Raw genomic sequence first — 23,460 nt, 5'->3', positions numbered from 1 at the left:
ATCCCTCGCAGGTGAGGATAATTGTCTACCCTGAGACGAAGATGGCTGGTGAGGCCGATTCAGAATCTACAGACTTTAAGGCACGAGGGATGTCTGGTCATGTATTTTTCGTTCGGGTCATGACTTGTTCTTTCCGCCACTCTCACTTTTCCTCTTCATTTTGTTGTTGTTGGGTCTCAAACTGCTGGGATCCTTCCCACAGACTCTGCCGCCATCTGGTTCAGTCCAGGGCGATGGTCTCCCAGGAGTTGATGTCAATGTTGCATTTCTTCATGTTGGCTTTCAGCACATCCTCAAAGCACTTCTTTTGTGCCCCTTTGGTACGTGTGCCCTACCTGACCTGGGAGCCTGGTCCTGACATCCGAACTCTCTGATCAACTCAACGAGACTGATGGCAGATAATCATAGCCTCGATGCTTGTGGTTCCTGCTTATATGAGGACACTGATATTGGTGCACCTGTGTGGATCTTCCGCAGTTAGTGTTGATGAAATGACTCCTGTGCTTTGAGGTGCCTCCTTTATGTTGTCCATGTTTCAGCTCCGTACGGTGAGGTAGGATCACAACCACGTGGTAGACCATGAGCTTGGTTTCAGTTTTGATGTTGCAACCTTCAAACACTCACTCCCTCAGGTGGCCAAAGGCTACACCAGCAGAATTCAGGCAATGCTGATTTCTTAGTTAATATCAGCCTTCTGTGAAAGATAACTTCCAAGATACTCTAAGTGTTCCACATTTTCCAGGCACTCATCATGAATCCTAATTAATGGGTGTGCATTTGGAGCTTACGGATGGAGGACTTTGGTCTTCTGATTGTTGAGTGCAAATCCCATCTTCTCATATCCCTCAGTAAATAGGCTGACTATTCTCTGAAGATCAGTTTCCGACACAGCACTTACTGCAGCGTCATCAGCATTTTGGAGCTCAATGACTGAAGTCTAGGTGATCTTAAGTTTTGATTGGAGTCACCCGAGATTAAATAGTTTACCGTCCATTCAATAAATAAGCTGCACTCCAGCAGAGAGCTCATCTCCAGTCAGACAGAGCATAGCTGCTCGGAAGATTGAAAGAGAGATCTGGGATGATGACAACCTTTTTTAACTCCTGTCTTAACTTCCAAAGGGTCTGTAATGGATCATTTGCTAAGGATATCATGAAGCAGAGCAAAGGATGGTGACAAATTTTGGAGGACATCCATCCTTCAACAGAATCTTCCAAAGTGCCTCACGATTTACAGATTCAAAGGTCTTTGTCAAATCAAAAAGTGCTCTGTCGAGAGATTGATGTTGGTCGTGACATTTTTCTTGTAGTTAGCGAGCTGTGAAAAACATGTCGGCAGTGCCTCTTGATGGCCGAAACCCACATTGAGATTCTGGGAGCAGTTATTCAGCAAGTGTAATGAGTTAGTTCATAAGGGTTCTGGTAATGATCTTTCCTGCAATGGAGAGCAGGGATATGCCTGTGTAATTTCCACAGTTGGATTTGTTCCCTCTCTTGAAGATTAATCATAGCATCCTTGAGATCATTTGGGACTTCCTCTTCATTCCAGATCTGTAGGATGAGGACGTGGAGCTGTAATGTTAGTTCCTCTCCTCTGTGATTAACGATTTCAGCGGGTTTCTATCACCTCCTGCAGCTTTGTTGTTCTTGATTTGGGAGGTGGCTCTCACAACCTCCATAGGCATTTACGGAGCTCCAGCCCGTCTCTTACTGGATGTTGTGGGATGGAGCTGAAAACCCTCTCGTGAACAATGGATTCTTGAATACTTGTATGCGCGACGTCATACGTGCAGGTTACAGACAAAGCTCTAACAATCAGGCAATTAACAGGAGAAGGTAGATCCATGAAGATGTCAATCCCATGATGGAACTCGACATGAGCATAAGCGACATGGCTGAAGTGATTTCAAGCATTTTCAGCCAGAAGTGCCGAGTGCATGACCCCACTCTGCCTTCTCCTGAGGCCTTCACCATCAGTGCCAGAGTTTACAGCCAATTATATTTAGTTCACGTTCCAGTACAGCATTTTACAGTATTCAACAATGTGGCATTGTATGGATAGAGCACACCCCCAGCAAATAAACATGACAAAGCAAACCCAGTCAACAAATGCACGGTCAGTCTCCTTACAATCATAAAGTAAAATGATGGGAAAAGTCACCAACAGTAGCATCAAGCAACACCTGTTCACCAATAACCTGTTCATTTATGCTCAATTTGGGTTCCACCAGAATCACTCTGCTTCAGAGCTCATCACAGGCTTTGACCCGCACTTGGAAGCAAGAGTTGAATATTGCAAAAGGAAGGAGATTAGGTGCCCTCAACAGCAAGGCAGCATTCGACTGCCAAAGAGCTCAGCAAAACTGAAATCAATGGTGGTCAAAGAAAAACACAGGAACTTGAGTAGGGCATTCAGCCTTCAAGCTTGTTCTGGCATTCATTGAAATCAAGGCTGATTTGTATCCTAACTCCATCCATCTGCCTTGGCTCCTTATCCTTTAATTCTCCTGGCTAGCAAAAATCTAGCAAGCTCAGATTTAAAATTATTCATCAGCTTTGCAATTCAACTTCATTTTATTTAATGGAACTGTCAGATGAATAACTTTCTCATTGCAGAGGATTTTTAAGTTTTATTATTTTAAATGCAAAGGACATTGTAACAACTGTACTCCATGAATTGTTTCTCACTTGCCTCACACTAACTGAAATCAAATAACTTTATTGAGTTTTATGCCTAAGAATAGTTTGTTTAAAAGGTAATGATAATACCACGTGCTCCAATTCAGCAATCACGAAAGAGAAAAAAAGTTGTATTTCGCAGAGCTACCACATTTAGGCTGGATTTTACCAGCCCCTCGAAGCCACGGGGGCCGGTTAAATGCTGCTGGGAGAGGCCCGCCACAACCTGTGGACGGTGAGAAGGGCCCGCTGCATATTACATAGCGGCGGCGGGACCTTGGCCATCACATGCTGTCCCGTTCATGATCTGAAAAGCCATCAGATCCGCACTCTGCATTACGGAAGGGAGGTGGGGGGGGGGGATATGCAGGGGTCTAACTCTGAATTCTGAAAGGAGAGGAAGGAGGGGGGATACACAGGGATCGAAACTCAGCATTCTTAAAGGGAGGAGGGAGCGGGGATATGCATGTGTCTAACTCTGCATTCTTAAAGGGTCTAGGATTACTGGAGGGAAAACTGTGCTGGCATGAAGGAGGTACCGTGTACCATCCCTCCGTTAACAGTGTACGCTCTGTGTTTGCGAGGGGGCAATGGCACACTAGGCACCCTGTGTGTGGGGAGGGTGCCAGAAAGGGCAGGGGCATTAACGTCTTATGGATGGTAGGGGGCAATTGATTCAGCTGGTAGGATCTAGATGTGGTCATGCTGCGCCACTGAGTGTTGGCCAAGATGGGCAATGCCATGGCATGCTACATAGTTGATCCAAGAAAGCAGTTGATGTACCCGTCAACACCAATCCATGCGCTGTCAGCAACCTTCGAATACATGCAGGGTCTCAACTTTATTCATCACATGGAAATAGGTACGGCTCATCCTACATTGTGCGATCCACGTAGATGCCTCCGGTCATGAGCAGCAGCCCAAGGGGAGCTCGCCATTACGGTTGCCTTGCATCTACAGGCCCCACATGACATGCCAATCGGATGTCAGACCACCAGTGTCAGAGGAGATTGCGCATACAGAGAGGGTGGCGACATCTCTGTGCCCTGCTCAAGGATGCTCCGTGGACATCCCATGCCTTTGTTCCAGAGTGGCAGCGGTTCTCAAGCCTGACGCCTCTGCAGCCTTTTAGGGGCTCACCAGAGACCTTAGTGGGGTCACACAGTCAACAGTGCACTAATGCTTCAGGGAGTAACCAATAACCTGAACCAGATGACCAGTGAGGATGTCCACTTCAGGATGGACTCTCACAGCCAGGCCCAGGAGGGCCATTGGTTCCGGCACCATTGCCGGAGAACAACAGGTTATAATGTTCATAGACTGCACTCATGTGGCCATCAGGCCTACTGCCAGTCTACCACAGCAGACATCACCATTAAAGGAACCCTGTCAATTCAGGTGAAGCTGGTATGTGAACACCGCAGATGCTTGCAGCAAATGTGTGACCACTTCTCAGGCAGCTACCATGACACCTGGGTCTTGCGCCAGTCCCGCTGCCAGCGCTGTTCACTGAACTGGCTCAGATGGAGGGGTGGCTTCTTGCAGATAAGGGCTATCCTTTGCAGACATGGCTCCCGACACCAGTGAGAGACTCCACCATTACTGAAAAGGAAAGATACAATGCCAGCCACTGAGCTACATGAGCCACCACTGAGCAGGAGATCGGCATGCTGAAAGAGCACGTCCAATGCCTGGATGGATAGGGTGATGCCCTGTACGATGAGCCGAAAAGCAAGATCCTTTCTTTGCTGTTCTGCACAACTATGCACCCAATAGGGGGCAGGCCTGGAATGATGAGGAGAGACGTCAACAGGATTCCTCCTCGGACTATGAGGACGCTGAGGACCTACAACATGAAAGATGCATGGGAGGGCAGATGGCACCCAGGCTCTGCACGCAGTGCCAGTAGTGAACTAGGGACGTACGTTAGTGGCTTATCAGACAAAGGCTGGCTGCTCCATAGGAACCGACACGAGCTCTGCAAGCCACACATCGTCCTCGCTCACCTGCTGTGCACCAGTCTACATCTGCAGCATCCCTGTGTAAACCAGTAGAGGCAGCAGCTGACTGCGCCAGTGTCCAAGCCACTTAGTCCGTGGAGACTCTCACGAGTAATGGTGGCATGGCAATGCTGTTATTGCATATGTTGGCTCTCCTGAAGGGCCAACGGTGCAAAGGGATGAGACATTGGCGCTACATGCTGGCAATTTGTGTCAGTGTGTTCTCTGTAAACCTCCTATGCCTTTTATGGTCTATTCAAGTCCATGTCCCGGAATGTGCAAAATTAAGATTATTCTCCCAGATGCAGCACACCCACAAGGAGGAATGTTACACTTGAGTGGGAGTAGAGGATCGCAACTTCACAAGACACTGCAACACATCAGGGTAAGTATGTGTCAGCAAAGTGGAAAGTGCTGGGGTAACTCATCAGGTCAGGCAGCATTTGTGGAGAGAGAAGCAGAGTTCACTTTCAGGTCTGTGAACTTGGACAAGTTAACTCTGCTTCTCTCTCCACAGATGCTGCCTGACATGCTGGATTTCTGCAGGACTTTCTGCTGTGCTGCCAGATTGACAGCAACCCCACTCTTCAGCAGTGAGTTAAGTATTTCTTTGACAGCTGTCAGGAAACAGGTGCTGGGGCGCTTAAACTAGGGCCCCAGCAGCTGCTGCACAGCTATCAGAATCTCTCTCACTGCGCCGAATGTCCCGCCTTTCCCCACATAATATGGGGAGGGTGGCTCGGCACCGTGATTCTAATGAGCCCCTGCGATTAATATCACGGGGGCTCGGCGGTAGCCGACGAATGCGGGTGCACCGAGTTAAAAGGGTGCCGCCGGCAATAAAATTCAGCCCTTCGTTACAAACTTTCTGTACAGCTGCTGAAAGAAGCCTAGTCAACTATTAAAAGATTAGGTCATAGCACCGAGATAAAACTTGAGTGAGCTTAGGTGTATTTTGTGATGAAACATCGTAAATGAAGATAGCTGCCAGCCAAGATTGTTAGGCCAACTCAAACCAATTTTATACAGCCATGTGTTTTGATAGTCTACAACTTGGATACATAACTGAAATTCGATGAAGAAAATACTTTGAGTAGGGCAAAATTCGTCAAGCAACAAAATACATAGCAAAGACAAAGCGGACATATTCCCAAACTCCAAAATGTCAACTTCCTTAAAGCAGCTCCCAATAAGGATTAAATCAACTATTTCAAAACAAAAAACAGCTCTGCACTTACTTGCTTTTCCGCATGATCAGCTGGCCAACCTTGAACGTGTTTTATAAGGTTTTCATTGAAGTGCGCTGCTAGTGTCGGCGTCAATGAACACGAGGAGCGTGCAGGCGTGGTTGATGATACTGAAGATGCACTGTTACTTGCAATGTGATTTGGACTTGGCGATGGACTTCGCTGGTTGCTGTAAAAGTTTAAATAGTTACATTTCACACAAATTTTCTCGACCTTTCAAAAATGCATTTGATAGCACTGAAATAAGAAAACATTTTCCTTGGAGCCAAGGACCTCAATTTGCAGCCGCTAACTTTAGTCATTCTTAACTTTTCAATTGAAAGCAAAGTGTATTTTTTTTCTTTAAAAAATAACATTATAGCAATATAAGTGAGCAGATTTAGCCGATGACAGAAAATATTTTGCATCTTGGAAATTGCAGAAGAATGTAAATTAAACATCAAATGTCAGCCATAGCTCAGTAGTAGCACACTTGCCTTCAAATCAAAATGTCATGGGATTTATGTCCCACTTCGGGGACTTGAGCACATAATCTAGGTTGACACTTCAGTACAGTACTGAGAGTGCGCTGCACTACTGGAGGAGCCATGTTTTGGATCAGACGTTACACCAAGGCCCCATCTGCCCTCTCAGGTGGACATAAAAGATCAAGGGAGGTTCTTCCTGTTGTCCTGGCCAATATTTATCCTTCAACACCAAAAAAAGTATCTGGTCATTATCACATTGCTGGTTGTGGGACCTTTGTGTGCAAAGGTTGTGTTTCCTGCAGTACACCTCCTAACAGTACTTAATTGGCTGTAATGCATTTTGGGATGCTGAGGTCTTGAAAGGTGCTATACAAATGCAAGTCTCTCTTTCTCATAAATTACCTTACAAAGTGAAGATTTGGTTCATCTATTCTCATGTCTTCAGGTCAACTAACATGAACCTGCATTCATGAATTTTCAAACAGCCAGAGATGTTTTCTTAAAAAAGATGTTGCTTAGTCTAATTTTCTCAGGGATTTCATTCACCCTTCTACCCCACCCTACCCTTTACATAGACCACTTAACATGTGGTTCTCTCTCCGTCCCCCCCAATTGCAGTATTATTAATTTTGAATCTTTTAAAATGAAGGCCGGGAATTTACCCGAGGCAGACAGATGTCCACCGACTGAGAAGGCAGTGGCGAACCCGCTTCCGCTTGGCCTGGAGATCCGACCCATATTTTGCGGGTCCCCGGGCTTTAATTGGCTTGAGGCGGGACTTCCACCCGTTTGAGGTAGAAAGTCCCGCCGAATAACTGTCTCAGCAGCGCCACCAGCAGTGGTGGCCACTGCTGGGACTACACAGCCTACAGAAGATATCAGGGAGTTCTGGAAGGCAGGTAAGTTTCTGATGCCTCGCCGGGGTGATTGATTGCGGGGGTGCGCTTTGGGGGTGGTTGGGTTATCGGAAGCAGCCCTCCGTTGAGCACAGGGTGCCCGATCATGAGGGCACCCTCCCCCAGGACGTCAGAGAGCCGCCTGCTTTGAACAGGCTGCTTTTCTCAGGTCTGGACGCCCGACCAGTCACGGATAAAATCCCAGTGGAGACAGGCAAAGGCCCTTACGTGGCCACTTGAGAGCCTTGATTGGCCTGGGCCGGGCGGGCCGTTTTTAGCCGCCGCCACCCTGCGTAAAGGCGGCAGAGGCAGGAGCAGGTCGGGGAGGGCCCCCCCGAGCCTCATGCTCCATTTTATGCCCGCCACTCCCACCCCCAACCACCTTCCCCCTCTTTTGGGGGGGGGGGGGGGGGGGGGGCCCATAAAATTCCAGCCAAAGTCTCAGTTTCTGATCATGCTTGCCTTTACAAACCCCTGATTGCTGCTGCCATCATCTAGGGGCAAATCCAATAAACATTTCTCGCAATTACTTCTGCAATACAACTTTTGGGTCCAGCAATATACTTATTCATACTTTTATTACTCCATCCTTCATCTGAATCTACAATATTTTACAAATACAAAAAATCCATTTCACATTTAGAAAATGTTTGTTCCAAATACTGGCATAAAAAATAAGAATTAGTAAGCAGCATTTAATGCAAAGCAAACATATGTCAGATAACCAATCATCTGCCACTTAATGTTTAATTTGCAGTAAAACATTATTAATTAACCCTGAATGTGACTAAGTAGATGAATATTCTTGAAACTGGTTAATGGTACCCAGAGGCACTGAACTGCAGCACTGTAAATGCCATCCTGTCTGATATTAAATAACTTCTGGCTCAGTACTACCCCAGGCAGTGTATAAAACTGACTACAGTTTGCCAGCATGTTGTGTTACTATTGAGATAGTTAAGAATCCACTGAAGACACAGTCAACTTGGAATTAAAACATTGTTTTAACAAGCTCACAGTACTGATAGTCAATGCAGTTATCCTTGCATAATGAAAATATGAACAGCCCAAGCAGAACTTAATGCAAAATAAAAGCAAAATACTGCGGATGCTGGAAATCTGAAATAAAAAGAAATGTTGCACTGTAATTTCCTCAAACCAATTAAAGCCTGGAGACCCGCAAAATATGGGTCGGATCCTCAGGCCAGGCGGAAGCGGGTTCGCCACTGCCTTCTCAGTCGGTGGACATCTCCTGTCTGCCTCGGGTAAATTCCCGGCCTTCATTTTAAAAGATTCAAAGAACTTAATGCACATCACCAATAATAGGAATACAGACCCACAAGCGCACACATCCAGCAAGAACCTTGCACATTGCTCAGATCAGCACACCAACTTTGACCATCAACAGGGACACCAGACACGAACTCCACAAAAAAAATCAAGCAGAAGCCAAACTTCTAAAGGCTTACATTTAAAATGCTAATGGTAGTACATAGCCCTACATCTGCACTAAAATGTAATGCTTGCTGACAGTTTCTCAATTATATATTTGGCATATTTCGATTTCCAATCAACACACACATATACCTCCAGCTTCATTGCTGGAGATGTGAAATAACAGTCACTGTACAGAAACTGGGTAGAGCTAGAATTTTTTTTAAATATACGGATGGCAGCAAAACTTGCATTTATACAGAACCTGCAATGCAGTCGAACAGCCCAAGGTGCATCACAGGAGCATAATCAGATCAAGTCGTATATGATGATATTAGGACAGATTACCAATAACTTAAAAGAAACTTGTGTTTTATTGTGAACAGCCCAGCCTGCTCCTGCAGTTTTTCAAAGATGCCAAGAATCTATTAGAAAGGATCTAATTACTGGACACTTAGAAAATAATGGCAGAATTGGGCAAAGTCAACATGGATTTATGGAAGGGAAACCTGTTGGAGTTTTTTGAGGATGTAACTAGCAGAATAGATAAGGGGAACCAATGGATGCGGTGTATTTGAATTTTCTGAAGGCTTTCCATAAGGTCCCACAGAGGTTAGTAAACAAGATTAGAGCACATGGGATTTGGGGGTAATATGGATTGAGAATTGGTTAACAGACAGAAAACAGAGCATAGGAATAAATGGGTCATTCTCAGGCTCGCAGGCAGTGACTAGTGGGGTAACGCAAAGATCAGTGCTTGGGCCCAAACTATTCACAACCTATATAAATGATCTGGATGTGGGGACCAAATGTATTATTTCCAAGTTTGCTGATGACACAAAACTAGGTGGGAATGTGAGTTGCAAGGAGGATGCAAAGAGGCTTCGGGGGATTTAGACAGGCTAAGTGAGTGGGCAAGAACATGGCAGACGGAATATAATGTGAAATTATCCACTTTGCTAAAAGAAACAGAAATGCAGAGTATATCTTAAATGGAGAGATTGGAAAGTGTTGATGTCAAAAGGGACCTAGGTATCCTTATTCCTAATCACTGAAAGCGAACATGCAGGTGCAGCAAGCAATTAGGAAGACAAATGGTATGTTGGCCTTTATTGCAAGAGGATTTGAGTACAGGAGTAAAGAAAACTTGCTGCGGTTGAATAGAGCCTTGGTGAGAGAGCACCTGGAGAAAAGTGTTCAGTTTTGGTCTCCTTATCTAAGGAAGGATGTATTTGCCACAGAGGGAATGCAACGAAGGTTCACAAGACTAATCCCTGGATTGGCAGGATTGTCCTATGCGGAGAGATTGAGGAAACTGGGCCTGTATTCTCTAGATTTTTGAAGGAGGAGAGGTGATCTTATTGAAGCATATTATTGAAGCATACAAAGTTCTTTGAGGGCTGAACAAGGTAGACGCAGAAAGGATGTATCCCCTGGCTGGGGGCGGTGGGGGTGCCGAGAACCAGGGACACAGTCTCAAAATAAGAGGTAGGCCATTTAGGACTGAGAGGAGAAGGAATTTCTTCAGAGGGTGGTGAATCTGTGGAATTCTCTACCCCAGAGAGCTGTGGCAGCTCAGTCGTTGAGTATATTTAAGACAGAGATCGATAGATTTTATTTATTTAGAGATACAGCACTGAAACAGGCCCTTCAGCCCACCGAGTCTGTGCTGACCAACAACCACCCATTTATACTAACCCTACAGTAATCCCATATTCCCTATCACCTACCTACACTGGGGGAAATTTATAATGGCCAATTTACCTATCAACCTGCAAGTCTTTGGCAGTGGGAGGAAACCAGAGCACCCGGCGGAAACCCACGCGGTCACAGGGAGAACGTGCAAACTCCGCACAGGCAGTACCCAGAATCGAACCCGGGTCCCTGGAGCTGTGGGGCTGCGGTGCTAACCACTTCGCCGCCCTATTCTAACTATTAAAGATATCAAGGGACTTGGGGATAGTGCAGGAACATGGCTTTGCGGCAGATCAGCCATGATCTAGTTGAATGGCAGTTGAGGGGCCGAATGGCTGACCCCTGCTCCTATGTTCCGAACATGCACAGAAGCTCCAGTGTGATGTGGACAGGTTGAGTGAGTGGGCAAATACACGGCAGATGCAGTGTACTGTGAGGTTATCCACTTTGGTGGAAAAAACAGAAAGGCAAATTATCTGAACGGCAACAGATTGAGAAAGGGGGAGGTGCAGCGAGACCTGGGTGTCCTTGTGCACCAGTCGTTGAAAGCAAGCATGCAGGTACAGTAAGCAGTTAAGAAGGCAAACGGTATGTTGGCCTTCATAGTGATCGGATTTGAGTACAGGAGCAAGGATGTCTTGCTGCAATTATACAAGGCATGGTGAGACCACATCTGGAGTACTGTGTGCAGTTTTGGTCTCCTTATCTGAGGAAGGATGTTCTTGCTATGGAGGGCAGACAAGGTTCACCAGACTGATTCCTGGGATGGCAGGACTAACATATAGGAGAGAGATTGGGTTGATTAGGCTTGTATTCACTACAGTTAAGAAGAATGAGAGGGGATCTCATAGAAACCTACAAAATTCTAACAGGACTGGACAGACTAAATGCAGCAAGGATGTTCCCGATGGCAGGAGAGTCCAGGACCAGGGGTCACAGTCTAAGGATAAGGGGTAAGTCATTTAGGACTGAGATGAGGAGAGATTTCTTCACCCAGAGAGTGACAAACTTATTTTTTTATTTTTTTTTATTTTAGAGATACAGCACTGAAACAGGCCCTTCGGCCCACCGAGTCTGTGCCGACCATCAACCACCCATTTATACTAATCCTATATCCCTACCACATCCCCACCTGTCCCTATATTTCCCTACCACCTACCTATACTAGGGGCAATTTATAATGGCCAATTTACCTATCAGCTGCAAGTCTTTGGCATGTGGGAGGAAACCGGAGCACCCGGAGGAAACCCACGCAGACACAGGGAGAAACTTGCAAACTCCACACAGTGCAGTACCCAGAATTGAACCCGGGTCGCTGGAGCTGTGAGGCTGCGGTGCTAACCACTGCGCCACCCTTGTGGAATTCTTGTGGAATTCTCTACCAGTTGAGGCCAAATCATTAAGAATATTCAAGAAAGAGTTCGATATAGTTCTTAGAGCTAATGGGATCAAGGGATACGGGGAGAAAGCGGGAACAGGTTACTGAGTTTGGATGGTCAGCCATGATCGTACCGAATGGTGGAGCAGGCTCAAAGGGCTTACTCCTGCTCCTATTTTTCTATGTTTCTATAAACATTTTAAACCCTGTATTCATTCTATACACAGAAAAAAAGATAAGACAGGTATTTAAATGGGTTAGCAATATTAATCCTATTGGTCATAGAGTCAGAGTTATACAGCACAGAACAGGCCCTTCGGCCCATCGTGCTACTCTACACAATGGCAATTGTCTTTACTCTGCAGCAGCAGTACTGTCAAGCCATTCTTGGTGCTGAACACTGAAGTTTCCAATGATTCAAATGGTTCATCAACAGATCATGACAGTGAAATGCTGACTTGTTTCTATGGGTTTTTCAAATTATAAGTACTGACATAAAAGTGTTATCAAATCAAGAAAACAAAGCAGTTTTGTGAAAAGGAAATTCACTGTTGTTCCAAGTCTGGAACAATGAGAAAGAAAAGCATGAATTAGAGCATGAAGCTGACTGAGATTTTGTACATTGGGGTTACAGTACAGATGTGAGCAAAGGATTAAGTCAAACAATTAGATATTAAAGACTCCAGTCAAAGTCACACCCTTACATTTACCAGCAGATGGCAGTAAGCCACCTAATAATGCTCGTCTTTATAAAGCAATACTACTGCCTGCAAGTAGTATTTTGTCAAGCTGAAAGCCTCTGTGTAATGCTGTGGTTCTGGCTTAAGAGAAGCTAACAGTCAAAACAGTGTATCCGAAGTCATTTGGCCAGGCTTTGTCCCATTTACACTAATGTAATATGTGCAGAAACCAGCACTGCTGCTCTTGCTGACTTGCATTGCTACTAGCTATTAAATTAACTCTGTTTCCACTCTGGGACAAGCTGCTATTGAAGTTTTGAATGCAAGTTGAAGACCTTGTTATATGGGTCTTCGCCCATGTATTTTCCACTTAAAAATAACTGTAATCCATGTTCAAACACAATGAAGTTGCAAAGTCTCCAAAGTACGCATATTTTAAGCACAATGAATGCTCTCAGGTGCTAGAGTGTTCATATTTGAGAAATATGAAAAGTTTACATAGATCATCAGGTACATTTAAAGTGTATGTTTTGTACTTGAAAAAAGTGAATCATTCTCAGTACATGGGCCTCACCAGCAAGGTTATTACCCATCCCGAGTTGCCCTGAGAACGTAGTGGTGGGCCTTCTTCATGAACCGCTACAGTCCATTCTTTGCAGCAGTTTGATAAAACTGTTGACCCCTTCATAGGGCAATAAAGAGCCAAATATGTTGCTGTGAAACTGGTGTCACGTACAGGCCAGACCTTCCCTCCAGGACATTTGTGAACCAGTTGGACTTTTATGACAATTGGACATCTTCATGGTCCCTTCTAATACGAATACCAGCTTTTTATTTCCAGATTTTTAAGAACTGAATTTAAATCCTCAAACTGCTATGGTGGGATTTAAACTCTCAATTGTTGGATTATTAATTCAGGACTCTATTACTAGCCCAGTAATATAATTACTACACAACTAGACTAAAAGGAAGCAAGAGAGCAAAATAACAAGTCTCTTGGTATAAAACAGTTGCATTTATTTGTACAATTAAAATTAGGGTTTCAGAACAATGGGAAGCAGCTTTTATCGTAATTTTAGCCTTTAACCTGCAATTTCAATATTGCAAGAATAATCCCCGGTTCAAAATTCAATGATTTATATTCATCTGTGAAACAAAATCAATATTTTAATACATACCAAATTCCTACTACATCTGCTTCTCAACACCTTAATATTTCTAAAACCCATAGAAAATAACCTAACGAGGGACATCATTTGTTGAATTAAATCTTTTGTTATGCTAACAAAGGGATCAGTGAGGAAATATATGAAATGAACCGGAGGAATTATGATATGAGTTAACAAGTGAACTGAAACACAAGAAAATGGATACATTTGTGCCACAAAGTCTGTTGTAGACAGACTGACTCCACAGCCAAGACTAAAATAATAGGTGTAAAAATGCAGAAATCAACAAGCGCATGGGTAAGGCTTCCACTGCTATGTCCAGACTGGCCAAGAGAGTGTGGGAAAATGGCGCACTGACACGGAACACAAAAGTCCGAGTGTATCAGGACTGTGTCCTCAGTACCTTGCTCTATGGCAGCGAGGCCTGGACAATGTATGCCAGCCAAGAGCGACGTCTCAATTCATTCCATCTTCGCTGCCTCCGGAGAATACTTGACATTAGGTGGCAGGACTGTATCTCCAACACAGAAGTCCTCGAAGCGGCCAACATCCCCAGCTTGTACACATTACTGAGTCAGCGGCGCTTGAGATGGCTTGGCCATGTGAGCCGCATGGAAGATGGCAGGATCCCCAAAGACACATTGTACAGCGAGCTCGCCGCTGGTATCAGACCCACCGGCCGTCCATGTCTCCGCTATAAAGACGTCTGCAAACGCAACATGAAATCCTGTGACATTGATCACAAGTCGTGGGAGTCAGTTGCCAGCTTTCGCCAGAGCTGGTGGGCAGCCATAAAGACAGGGCTAAAATGTGGCGAGTCGAAGAGACTTAGTAGTTGGCAGGAAAAAAGACAGAGGCGCAAGGGGAGAGCCAACTGTGCAACAGCCCCGACAAACAAATTTCTCTGCAGCACCAGTGGAAGAGGCTGTCACTCTAGAATTGGCCTTTATAGCCACTCCAGGCGCTGCTTCACAAACCAGACCACCTCCAGGCACGTATCCATTGTCTCTCGAGATAAGGAGGCCCAAAAGAAAGTAGCACCTATTCATCAGGATGGACCACATTCAGACACCATCACAGAACAATGATTCCCATATCCTGGAACATTGTATGAGTCACCCCAGGGGAGAAAGAGTCCTTAGTCAACTGACCAACACCCAACCTGACCAGTTTCTACCTTAAAAAGGTACCTCAGAGAGGCAGAGAGAGACGAACAGCCTGAGAAGGTCTTTTCCAGCCGGAACAGCTGTGAGACAGTTCCAGTTCATCAGGAGCCCTGCTGACAACACCCTTTTTATTACTGCAGCAAAGAAATTGCAAGACGACTTTGGATCTCCCCCTTCTGCAAATGTGAACCAGAGATTTCCACCATCGACTTCAAATTAAGGCTCAACCACAAGGAGCCTGCAACACTTCATTTTTTTCAAGACAAAGAACTTTCAGGCCTGTACCGTTGAAAGATTTCCTCCCAAAATGCTTTTAAAGGTTTCTTAAAACAACTAACTGTTTTACAATTGGACTCTAGCTGCATGTTAACACTATGCACTATATTTTCTTGTGTGTTTGCGTGTGGGTAAATGCCTGAGTGGGTGAGGTCGCAAACATTTTTCGATTATTGTGGAAAATAAATATTTATCTTTCTTTTTAACCCATGAGAAAGCCTGTAGTCGGTCTATTTATTTGACCCCCAAAACACTGAGGGACGAAAACAGTACTTTTAAAAAAAATTATCTGCAGTCAGTTTAGAGGTGAAATGTGGAAGTCACCAATAGAACCTCCCATTAAAGGCCTGCTTGGGTCTGGAAAAAAAAACCCAACCCTAACCCGACAGAACCATATCGGACCAGAGACCGACCTGGCCAGAGTCCTTCCATTTTTTTCCGCGCTCGACCCGACCCGCACCCAACCCGGCCACCTGAATGTTTACTTTCTCCAGTTTTTAAAAAAAAAAGAGAGATACAGCACTGAAACAGGCCCTTCGGCCCACCGAGTCTGTGCCGACCAATAACCACCCATTTATACTAACCCTGCAGTAATCCCATATTCCCTACCACCTACCTACACGAGGGGCAAATTATAATGGCCAATTTACATATCAACCTGCAAGTCTTCAGCTGTGGGAGGAAACCGGAGCACCCGGCAAAAACCCTCACAGTCACAGGGAGAACTTGCAAACTCCGCACAGGCAGTACCCAGAATCGAACCCGGGTCCCTGGAGCTGTGAGGCTGCGGTGCTAACCACTGCGCCACTGTTGACAGCATTCATTTTACATCCATAGTGCACTCACTGTACTTACCACTTTTCGATGGATGGAATGGAAGGAAGCTGCAGCATTAGCGTGATGACATCACAGAGAAGCTCACTGCGCAGACTCAGTCTGTGAAGTCCGGATGTATGTTTCCCTCTTTGACATCCCGGACTGCCAGCTCAGGCAAGCTTTTCAAATTTTGACGCATACTTACTCAACATCCCTTTTCTTCCCAGCAGAGCAAAAGGTAGCACTGTGCGTGTCTGACCTGGACCGACTGCGGGACCCGGAAGAGTGACCCAACCTGAACCAGACAGGTCGTCGGGTCCCGTTCGGGTTTGGGTCGGGTAGCGGGCCTTTGCCTCCCATCTGTCCGTAACACTTTACTAATACAAGCTCATTGACTACTGTTACCTACTTCAAAAACAATTTTTCTGCTTCCCTCCACCCCTCCCAATATAGATTATATTATTCATTTTCAAACAAACACTAACCCAATTCTTGAAATGATAATGCAGTCTTCCATGTCCCTCAATACCCTTACCTAACAAAAATCAGTTGATCTCAGTCTTGAAAACTTCAAGTGACCTAACACCAACCTTTTTGAGGCACAGAATTCCAGCTTTCCACTATCCCTCATGTGAACAAGTGTTTTCGGATATCACTCCTAAATGGCCTAGCTCTAATTTTGTGATTTAAGTCTATAAGCCCTAATTTCACTAAATCTTTCCCACAATGTTGCCATGAACTTAATTTCTTAACTCAATGGGGTGTACATATGAACATACGAAATAGGAGGAGTAGGCCATTCGATCTTTTGAGCCTGCTCCACCATTTGATAAGATCATGGTTGATCTGATTGTAGCCTCAACTTTCCTGTCTACTCCTAATACTCTGACTCCCTTGTCAATCAAGAATCTATCTAACTCAACCTTAAAAAATATTCAATGACTCTGCTCCACTACTCTCTGGGGAAGAGAATTCCACAGCCAAACAACCCTCAGAGAAAAAAATTCTCCCCATCTCCATCTTAAATGGGAGATGTCTTATTTTTAAATTGTGTCCCCTAGCTCCAGTATCTCTCATGAGAAACATCCTTTCAGCATCCACCCCGTCAAGATCCCTCAGGATCTTGTATGTTTCAATAAGATCACCTCTCATTCTTCTAAACTTCAGTGGATACAGGTCCAACCTCTCCAAATTTTACTCATAAAGATAACCCCTTCATCCCAAGAACCAGTCGAGTGAACCTTCTCTGAACTACTTCTAATGCAATTATATCCTTTAAGTAAGGAGACCACAACTTTAAGAATTTAAGAAGGGAGGGAGAGAGAAAACAGGGAACTACAGACCTGTTAGCCTTACTTCAGTAGTTTGGAAAATATTAGAATCTATTCTAAAGGATGTGATAAATTGACACTTGGATAATAATGACCAGATTGAGCATAGTCAACATTGATTTCTGAATGGGAAATTAAATTTGATGAACCCGTTGGAGTATTTTTTGAGGATGTTGTTGACAGAATTGATAAAGGGGAGTTGGTGGACGTGGTCTACTTGGATTTTCAGAAGACTTTGATTAAGTCCCCCACAGAAGGTTGGTTAGCAAAATTAAAGCACATGGGATAGGAGGTAATACGGGCATGGATTAAGGTTTGGTTAACAAGCAGAAAACAGAGAGTAGGAATAAAGGAGTCAGTTCCGCATTGGCAGGGTGTGACGAGTGGGGTACTGCAAAGGTCAGTATTTGGGCCAAGCTGTTTACAATATATATCAATGATTTGGATCAGGGGACCAAATGCAATATTTCCAAGTTCATAGATGACAAAAAACTAGGTGGGAACGTATGTTGTGAGGAAGATGCAAAAGTGGCTTCAAGGGAATTTGGACAGACTTGGTGAGTGGGCAAGAACGTGGCAGATGGAATATAATGTGGAAAAATGTGAGGTTATCCATTCTGGTAGGAGGAACAGCTGTACACAGTATTTCTTAAATGGTAAAAGATTAGCAAGTGTAGATGTGCAAAGGGACCTGGGTGTCCTCGTCAATGTCACTGAAAGCTAACATGCAGGTACAACAAGCAATTAAGAAGGCTAATGGTATGATATCTGACAACGGGCCACAATTTGCGAATGAATGCTTCCGAGATTTTACAAAAGTATACATTAGCCATATCACTAGTGTGCCTAGGTACACGTTGAAGCAGACAGAGGTGTAATGACTGTGAAGGCTCCATTGAAAAAGAATGAAGATCTTTAATTAGCACTTCTAAGTTATCAATCAATACCACTTCAGAATGGTATAGCCCATGCGAACTGCCAATGGGAAAAAAGTTGAAGACCCAACTTACTACATTCCCAAGACACAAGTGAGTGAAAAAGAATTGGAAAAAGCGAGGGAGAGCATAGAAAGCAGTTGAATCAATCAGAAACTTATGACCGGTGTCACAGAACCAGAAACTTTTTCATCATCCTACCTGGGGTTTGGGTTCGAGACCAAAATCGGTACGAAGGAGTGACAGAACTATCACCACATCCACGATCATACATTGTCCAAAATGACCAAAGGATGATAAGAACAGAAGGCGGTGATACCAAAGAAGCAGCAAATACAAGAGGACCAATCATCTCAAGAAGTTGAAGCAACTAGGAAGACTAATGGTATGTTAGCATTATCGCAAGAGAATTTGAGTAAAAGAGTACTGAAGTCTTGCTTCAATTGTATAGAACCTTGGTTAAACCGCACCTGGAGTACTGTGTGCAGTTTTAGTCCCCTTACCTGAGGGAGGATATTATCGCCATACAAAGGACAAACAAGAGTGCAGGAACAGACCATTCAGCCCTCCAAGCCTGCGCCGATCTTGATGCCTGTCTTAACTAAAACCTTCTGCACTTCCGTATCCCTCTATTCCCTTCCTATTCATGTATTTGTCAAGATGCCTCTTAAACGTCGCTATCGTACCTGCTTCCACCACCTCCCCTGGCAGCAAGTTCCAGGCACTCACCACCCTCTGTGTAAAGAATGTGCCTTACACATCCCCTCTAAACTTTGCCCCTCACATCTTAAACCTATGTCCCCGAGTAACTGACTCTTCCACCCTGGGAAAAAGCTTCTGACTATCCACTCTGTCCATGCCGCTCATAACTTTGTAAACCTCTATCATGTCGCCCCTCCACCTCCGTCGTTCCAGTGAAAACAATCCGAGTTTATCCAACCTCTCCTCATAGCTAATACCCTCCAGGCCATGCAACATCCTGGTAAACCTCTTCTGTACCCTCTCCAAAGCCTCCACATCCTTCTAGTAGTGTGGGGACCTGAATTACACGCAATATTCTAAGCGTGGCCTAACTAAGGTTCTGTGCAGCTGCAGCATGACTTGCCAATTTTTATACTCTATGCCTCAACCGATGAAGACAAGCATACCGTATGCCTTCTTAACTACCTTATCCACCTGCGTTGCCACTTTCAGTGACCTGTGGACCTGAACGCCCAGATCTCTCTGCCTGTCAATACTCCTAAGGGTTCTGCCATTTACTGTATACTTCCCACCTGTATTAGATCTTCCAAAATGCATTACCTCACATTTGTCCGGATTAAACTCCATCTGCCATTTCTCCGCCCAAGTCTCCAACCGATCTACATCCTGCTGTATCCTCTGACAATCCTCATCACTATCCGCAACTCCACCAACTTTGTGTCGTCCGCAAACTCACTAATCACTCCAATAGAGGGAGTGCAACGAAGGTTAATCAGACTTGTTCCCGGGATGGCGGGGCTGTCCTATGAAGAGAGATTGGGGAAACTGGGCCTGTATCCTCTCGAGTTTCGAAGAATGAGAGGTGATCTCATTGAAACCTACAAAATACTAAAAAGGGATGGACAGAGTAGATGCACCTAAGATGTTTCCCCCGGTTGGGGAGTCGAGAACCAGGGGACACAAATTCCAAGGGGAAAAACCACTTAGGACAGAGATGAGGAGAAATTTCTTTACTCAGAGGGTTGTGAATCTTTGGAATTCTCTACCCCAGAGAGTTGCAGAAACTCAGTCATTGAGTATGTTTAAAGCAGAGATTGACAGATTGCTAATACCAATGACATAAAGGGATATGGGGACAGTGTGGGGAAAAAGGCATTGAAGTGGATGATCGGCCATGATCGTATTGAATGGCGGAGCAGGCTCGTTGGGCTGAATGGCCCACTTCTGCTCCTATGTTCCGACATACACAGAACTCCAGATGTGGTCTCACCGAAGGCCCTGTACAACTGTAGCAAAACTTCCTTACTTTGATATTCCATTCTCCTTGCAATAAATGACAACATTCCATTTGCCTTCCTAATCACTTGCTGTACCTGCATACTAACTTGTTGTGAATCATGTACCAAGACACCCAGATCCCTCTGTCCCGCAGAGTTCTGCAAATCTCTCTCCATTTAAACAATATACTGCTTTTCTATTCTTTCTACCAAAGTGGACAAGTTCATATTTTCCCACAATATACTCCATCTGCCAAATTTTTGCCCACTCACTTTACCTATCTAAATCTCTTTGCAGACTCCTCATATCCTCCTCACAACTTACTCTCCTACCTATGTGTGTCATCAGAAAACCACACATTCAGTCCCCTCATCTAAGTCTTTGATGTAGACTGCAAATAGTTGAGGCTCCAACACTGATTCGTGTGACACTCCACTAGCAACAGCTTGCCAACCTGAAAATATGTCCTTCAGGACTTGGCCAGCTCAGTGTGTCGTGGTGCGACCGAGCCACTCTTGGTGATGGGCCCACTTGATCGGCACACCATCCACCACCTTAAACATTCACTCCCTCCACCATCAGTGCACAGTGGCAATAGTGTGTACATCCAGAGGATACACAGCAGCAACTCACCAAAACTTCAACGCACCTTCCAAACCCATGACTTCGCCTGTCTCGAACAGCACGAGCAATTGGCGCATGGGAAGATCACCACCTGTAAATACCCCTCCAAGTCACACACCATCCTGACTTGGAAATGCATCGCCATTCCTTCATCGTCACTGGATTAAAATCCTGGAATTCCCAATCTAACAGCATAATGGGAGTACAAACACCACATGGACTGCTGTGATTCAGGAAGGCAGTTCACCATCACCTTCAGTGCAATAAATGCTGGCCTTGCTAGCAACACCCACTTTCCAAAAATGAATTTCGAAAAAAGATTCTTCAACCAAAAGTGACTCCAGCAGATGACTCTACTCAGTTTGCACCATGATAGATATCACTATCCAGCCAATTTGGTTCAATCCACTTGACATTAAAAAAAGCAGCTGAGCACAGTGGAAAGAGCATCGGTTCTTATCTTTGCTTCAGCTATGATCCCAGCCATCATATTTGTCCAATGATTTCTCCTCGCCACCGCACCCACTACCCAACCTGAAAGGTCTCAGACCTGAAATGTGAACGCGATCTCTCTTTCTCCACAGAGGTCGTCAGACCTGCTGAATATTTCCAGCATTTTGTTTTTAAATTTAGATTTCCAGCACATGCAACATTTTGCTTTTGTAGTAATCAGAAGTCAGCATCCTGACTGATTTTCACCTTTTCCAATTCCAGACACAATATCATTTTTGCCCTCCTCGATCTCTATGCAGCCTTTGACTTTTAAAAAAAAAATTATTTCATGGAACGTGGGCGTCGGTGGCAAAGCCAGCATCTGTTCCCTATCCCTAATTGCCCTTGACAACTGAGTGGCTTGCTAGGCCATTTCAGAGGACAGTTAAGAGTCAATCACATTGCTGTGGGTCTGGAGTCACATGTAGGCCAGACCAGGTAAGGATGGCAGGTTTCCATCCCTGAAGGACATTAGTAAACCAGATTGGTCTTTACGACAATTGATGATAGTTTCATGGCACCATTACTGAATGTAGCTTTCATTTCCAGATTTTTTTCAATTAATTGAATACGTTAATTAATTTAATTTAAATCCCACCACTTCCATGATGGGATTTGAACCCATGTTCCCAGGGCATTAGTCTGGGCCTCTGGATTACTAGTTTAATGGCATTACTGCTACACCACCGTCTTCCCTAAAGGACCAACCAGAGAGCGTGGTGATGAATGACTGTTTTTTGGATTGGAGGGAAACAAATATTAGCATCCTCCCAGGGATTAATCTTGTAGCATAATGTAATATAGGGTTTTTACAGAGCAGAATATGTAACTAGTCTGTGAGCATCATCAAAGGAAGTGATGTAACAGAATCTGTACAGAACCTCATGGAGTTTGTAAGTGGAAGCCATAGATGCAAGACATATGTAAATAAACTCCTGTTCCTGTTCCCATCAGACTCTTCAATATTCTGCACTCTGCCTTACAGTTATCAGATATGGTGGAAATGGTAAACTGCAGATGGAAAAATCATTGCCCTGACTGGAGCTCTTCGAACAAGTAGCTGAACAGAACCAAGCTGAGCCATGGCCAAAATGGGCCGGAGGTTTGCAAGGTATAGTACTGCATCGGGTCTCACACAGAAGCCAGACAAGGTGCAGGTCAGTACGTTTATTGTATGCAATGGGGGACTGTGCAGATGACATCCTCATTATTCAAGGCATGGACAAAGAGAAGGCTACATATGAAGAAGTCATTAAGGCAATCAAGACTCATTGTGAAGCATGCCAAATTTAATAAATGTACCGAGCAGAAAGGGAATATGGCAAGAGCTGATTAGAGACAGGCCTGTGGTTGGTGTCGCTAGACAACGTCCTTTCAGATCTTCTGCAGTCGAGGGATGATCTTACATTAATGAAAGTGATTAAGTTGAGCAGGCAAGCTACAATTGAATTAGAAAATTTAACCAATTCGTTGTTCAAGCGGACAGGGAGAGTTCAATCTTGAAAGTAGCAGACTCCACTGACTACGTAAAAAGTGGCGGTGAAAAATGGTGGTCAAAGACAGGAAAGGTGGGAAAAGCATCTAGAGGTAGCATCTAATTGCAGTGGGTGTGGCCAAGTGAGAGAACGACAGGAAAACTCCCCAACCAGAGAAGTGGAATGTTTCTTTGGTAAAAAGAGGGGGCACTTGCAGTTTGTCACAGTTGCTGAAAATTATTAAAGGGAAATCCAAAGAAAATAAAAAAAGTTAACTAAGTACAGGACGTACAAAGTGTTGAACTACCTTATCTAGGGGAAAACCAAGGAGCAAGTGAGAATTACTCGACAACAGATATTCTTCTGGAAGGCAACAAGACTAAATTTAAACTGCAGTTTCAGTGCTATCAAGACACAGAACTGTGATTGAAGAAGAAAAGTCTCAAAAGCATCAGGTAAAAAATTATATGGGCCTGGAGGAATCCAGCTGAAAGTAATTGGAGAGTTGAAAACTATTTTGAGTTACCGAGAAGAATCTCCAGAGACCTTACACGTAATCAAGAATCAGAGCTGTTCACTCCCAAGCAGAAAGGCTTGCATAGACCTACAGCTAATATGTGGAATGGAAGAGCTTAACGGTACAGAATAGCGTAGAAATTTGACTGCTTAATCGCCAGAATTATTCAGAGGATTTGGGAAGCTAAAAAGGGCATACAACACC

General features: G+C 44.5%; 1 protein-coding gene across 3 annotated transcripts in view; it reads right to left on the bottom strand.

Moving 5' to 3' along the window:
* waca (WW domain containing adaptor with coiled-coil a) overlaps positions 1-23,460 on the bottom strand; it is a 220,944-nt gene that overhangs the window by 37,102 nt on the left and 160,382 nt on the right. For all 3 annotated transcript variants that reach the window (XM_068014158.1, XM_068014169.1, XM_068014171.1), the window contains one exon: positions 5,917-6,094. In XM_068014158.1, coding sequence (XP_067870259.1) covers positions 5,917-6,094 — 178 coding nt within the window. The remainder of the gene's footprint in view (positions 1-5,916; positions 6,095-23,460) is intronic.

The sequence above is a fragment of the Heterodontus francisci genome, chromosome 2 (genome assembly GCF_036365525.1).
Source record: "Heterodontus francisci isolate sHetFra1 chromosome 2, sHetFra1.hap1, whole genome shotgun sequence".
Lineage (NCBI taxonomy): Eukaryota > Metazoa > Chordata > Chondrichthyes > Heterodontiformes > Heterodontidae > Heterodontus > Heterodontus francisci.
Note: the sequence above shows the minus strand (reverse complement) of the source record. Positions and strands in the feature narration are given on the sequence as shown.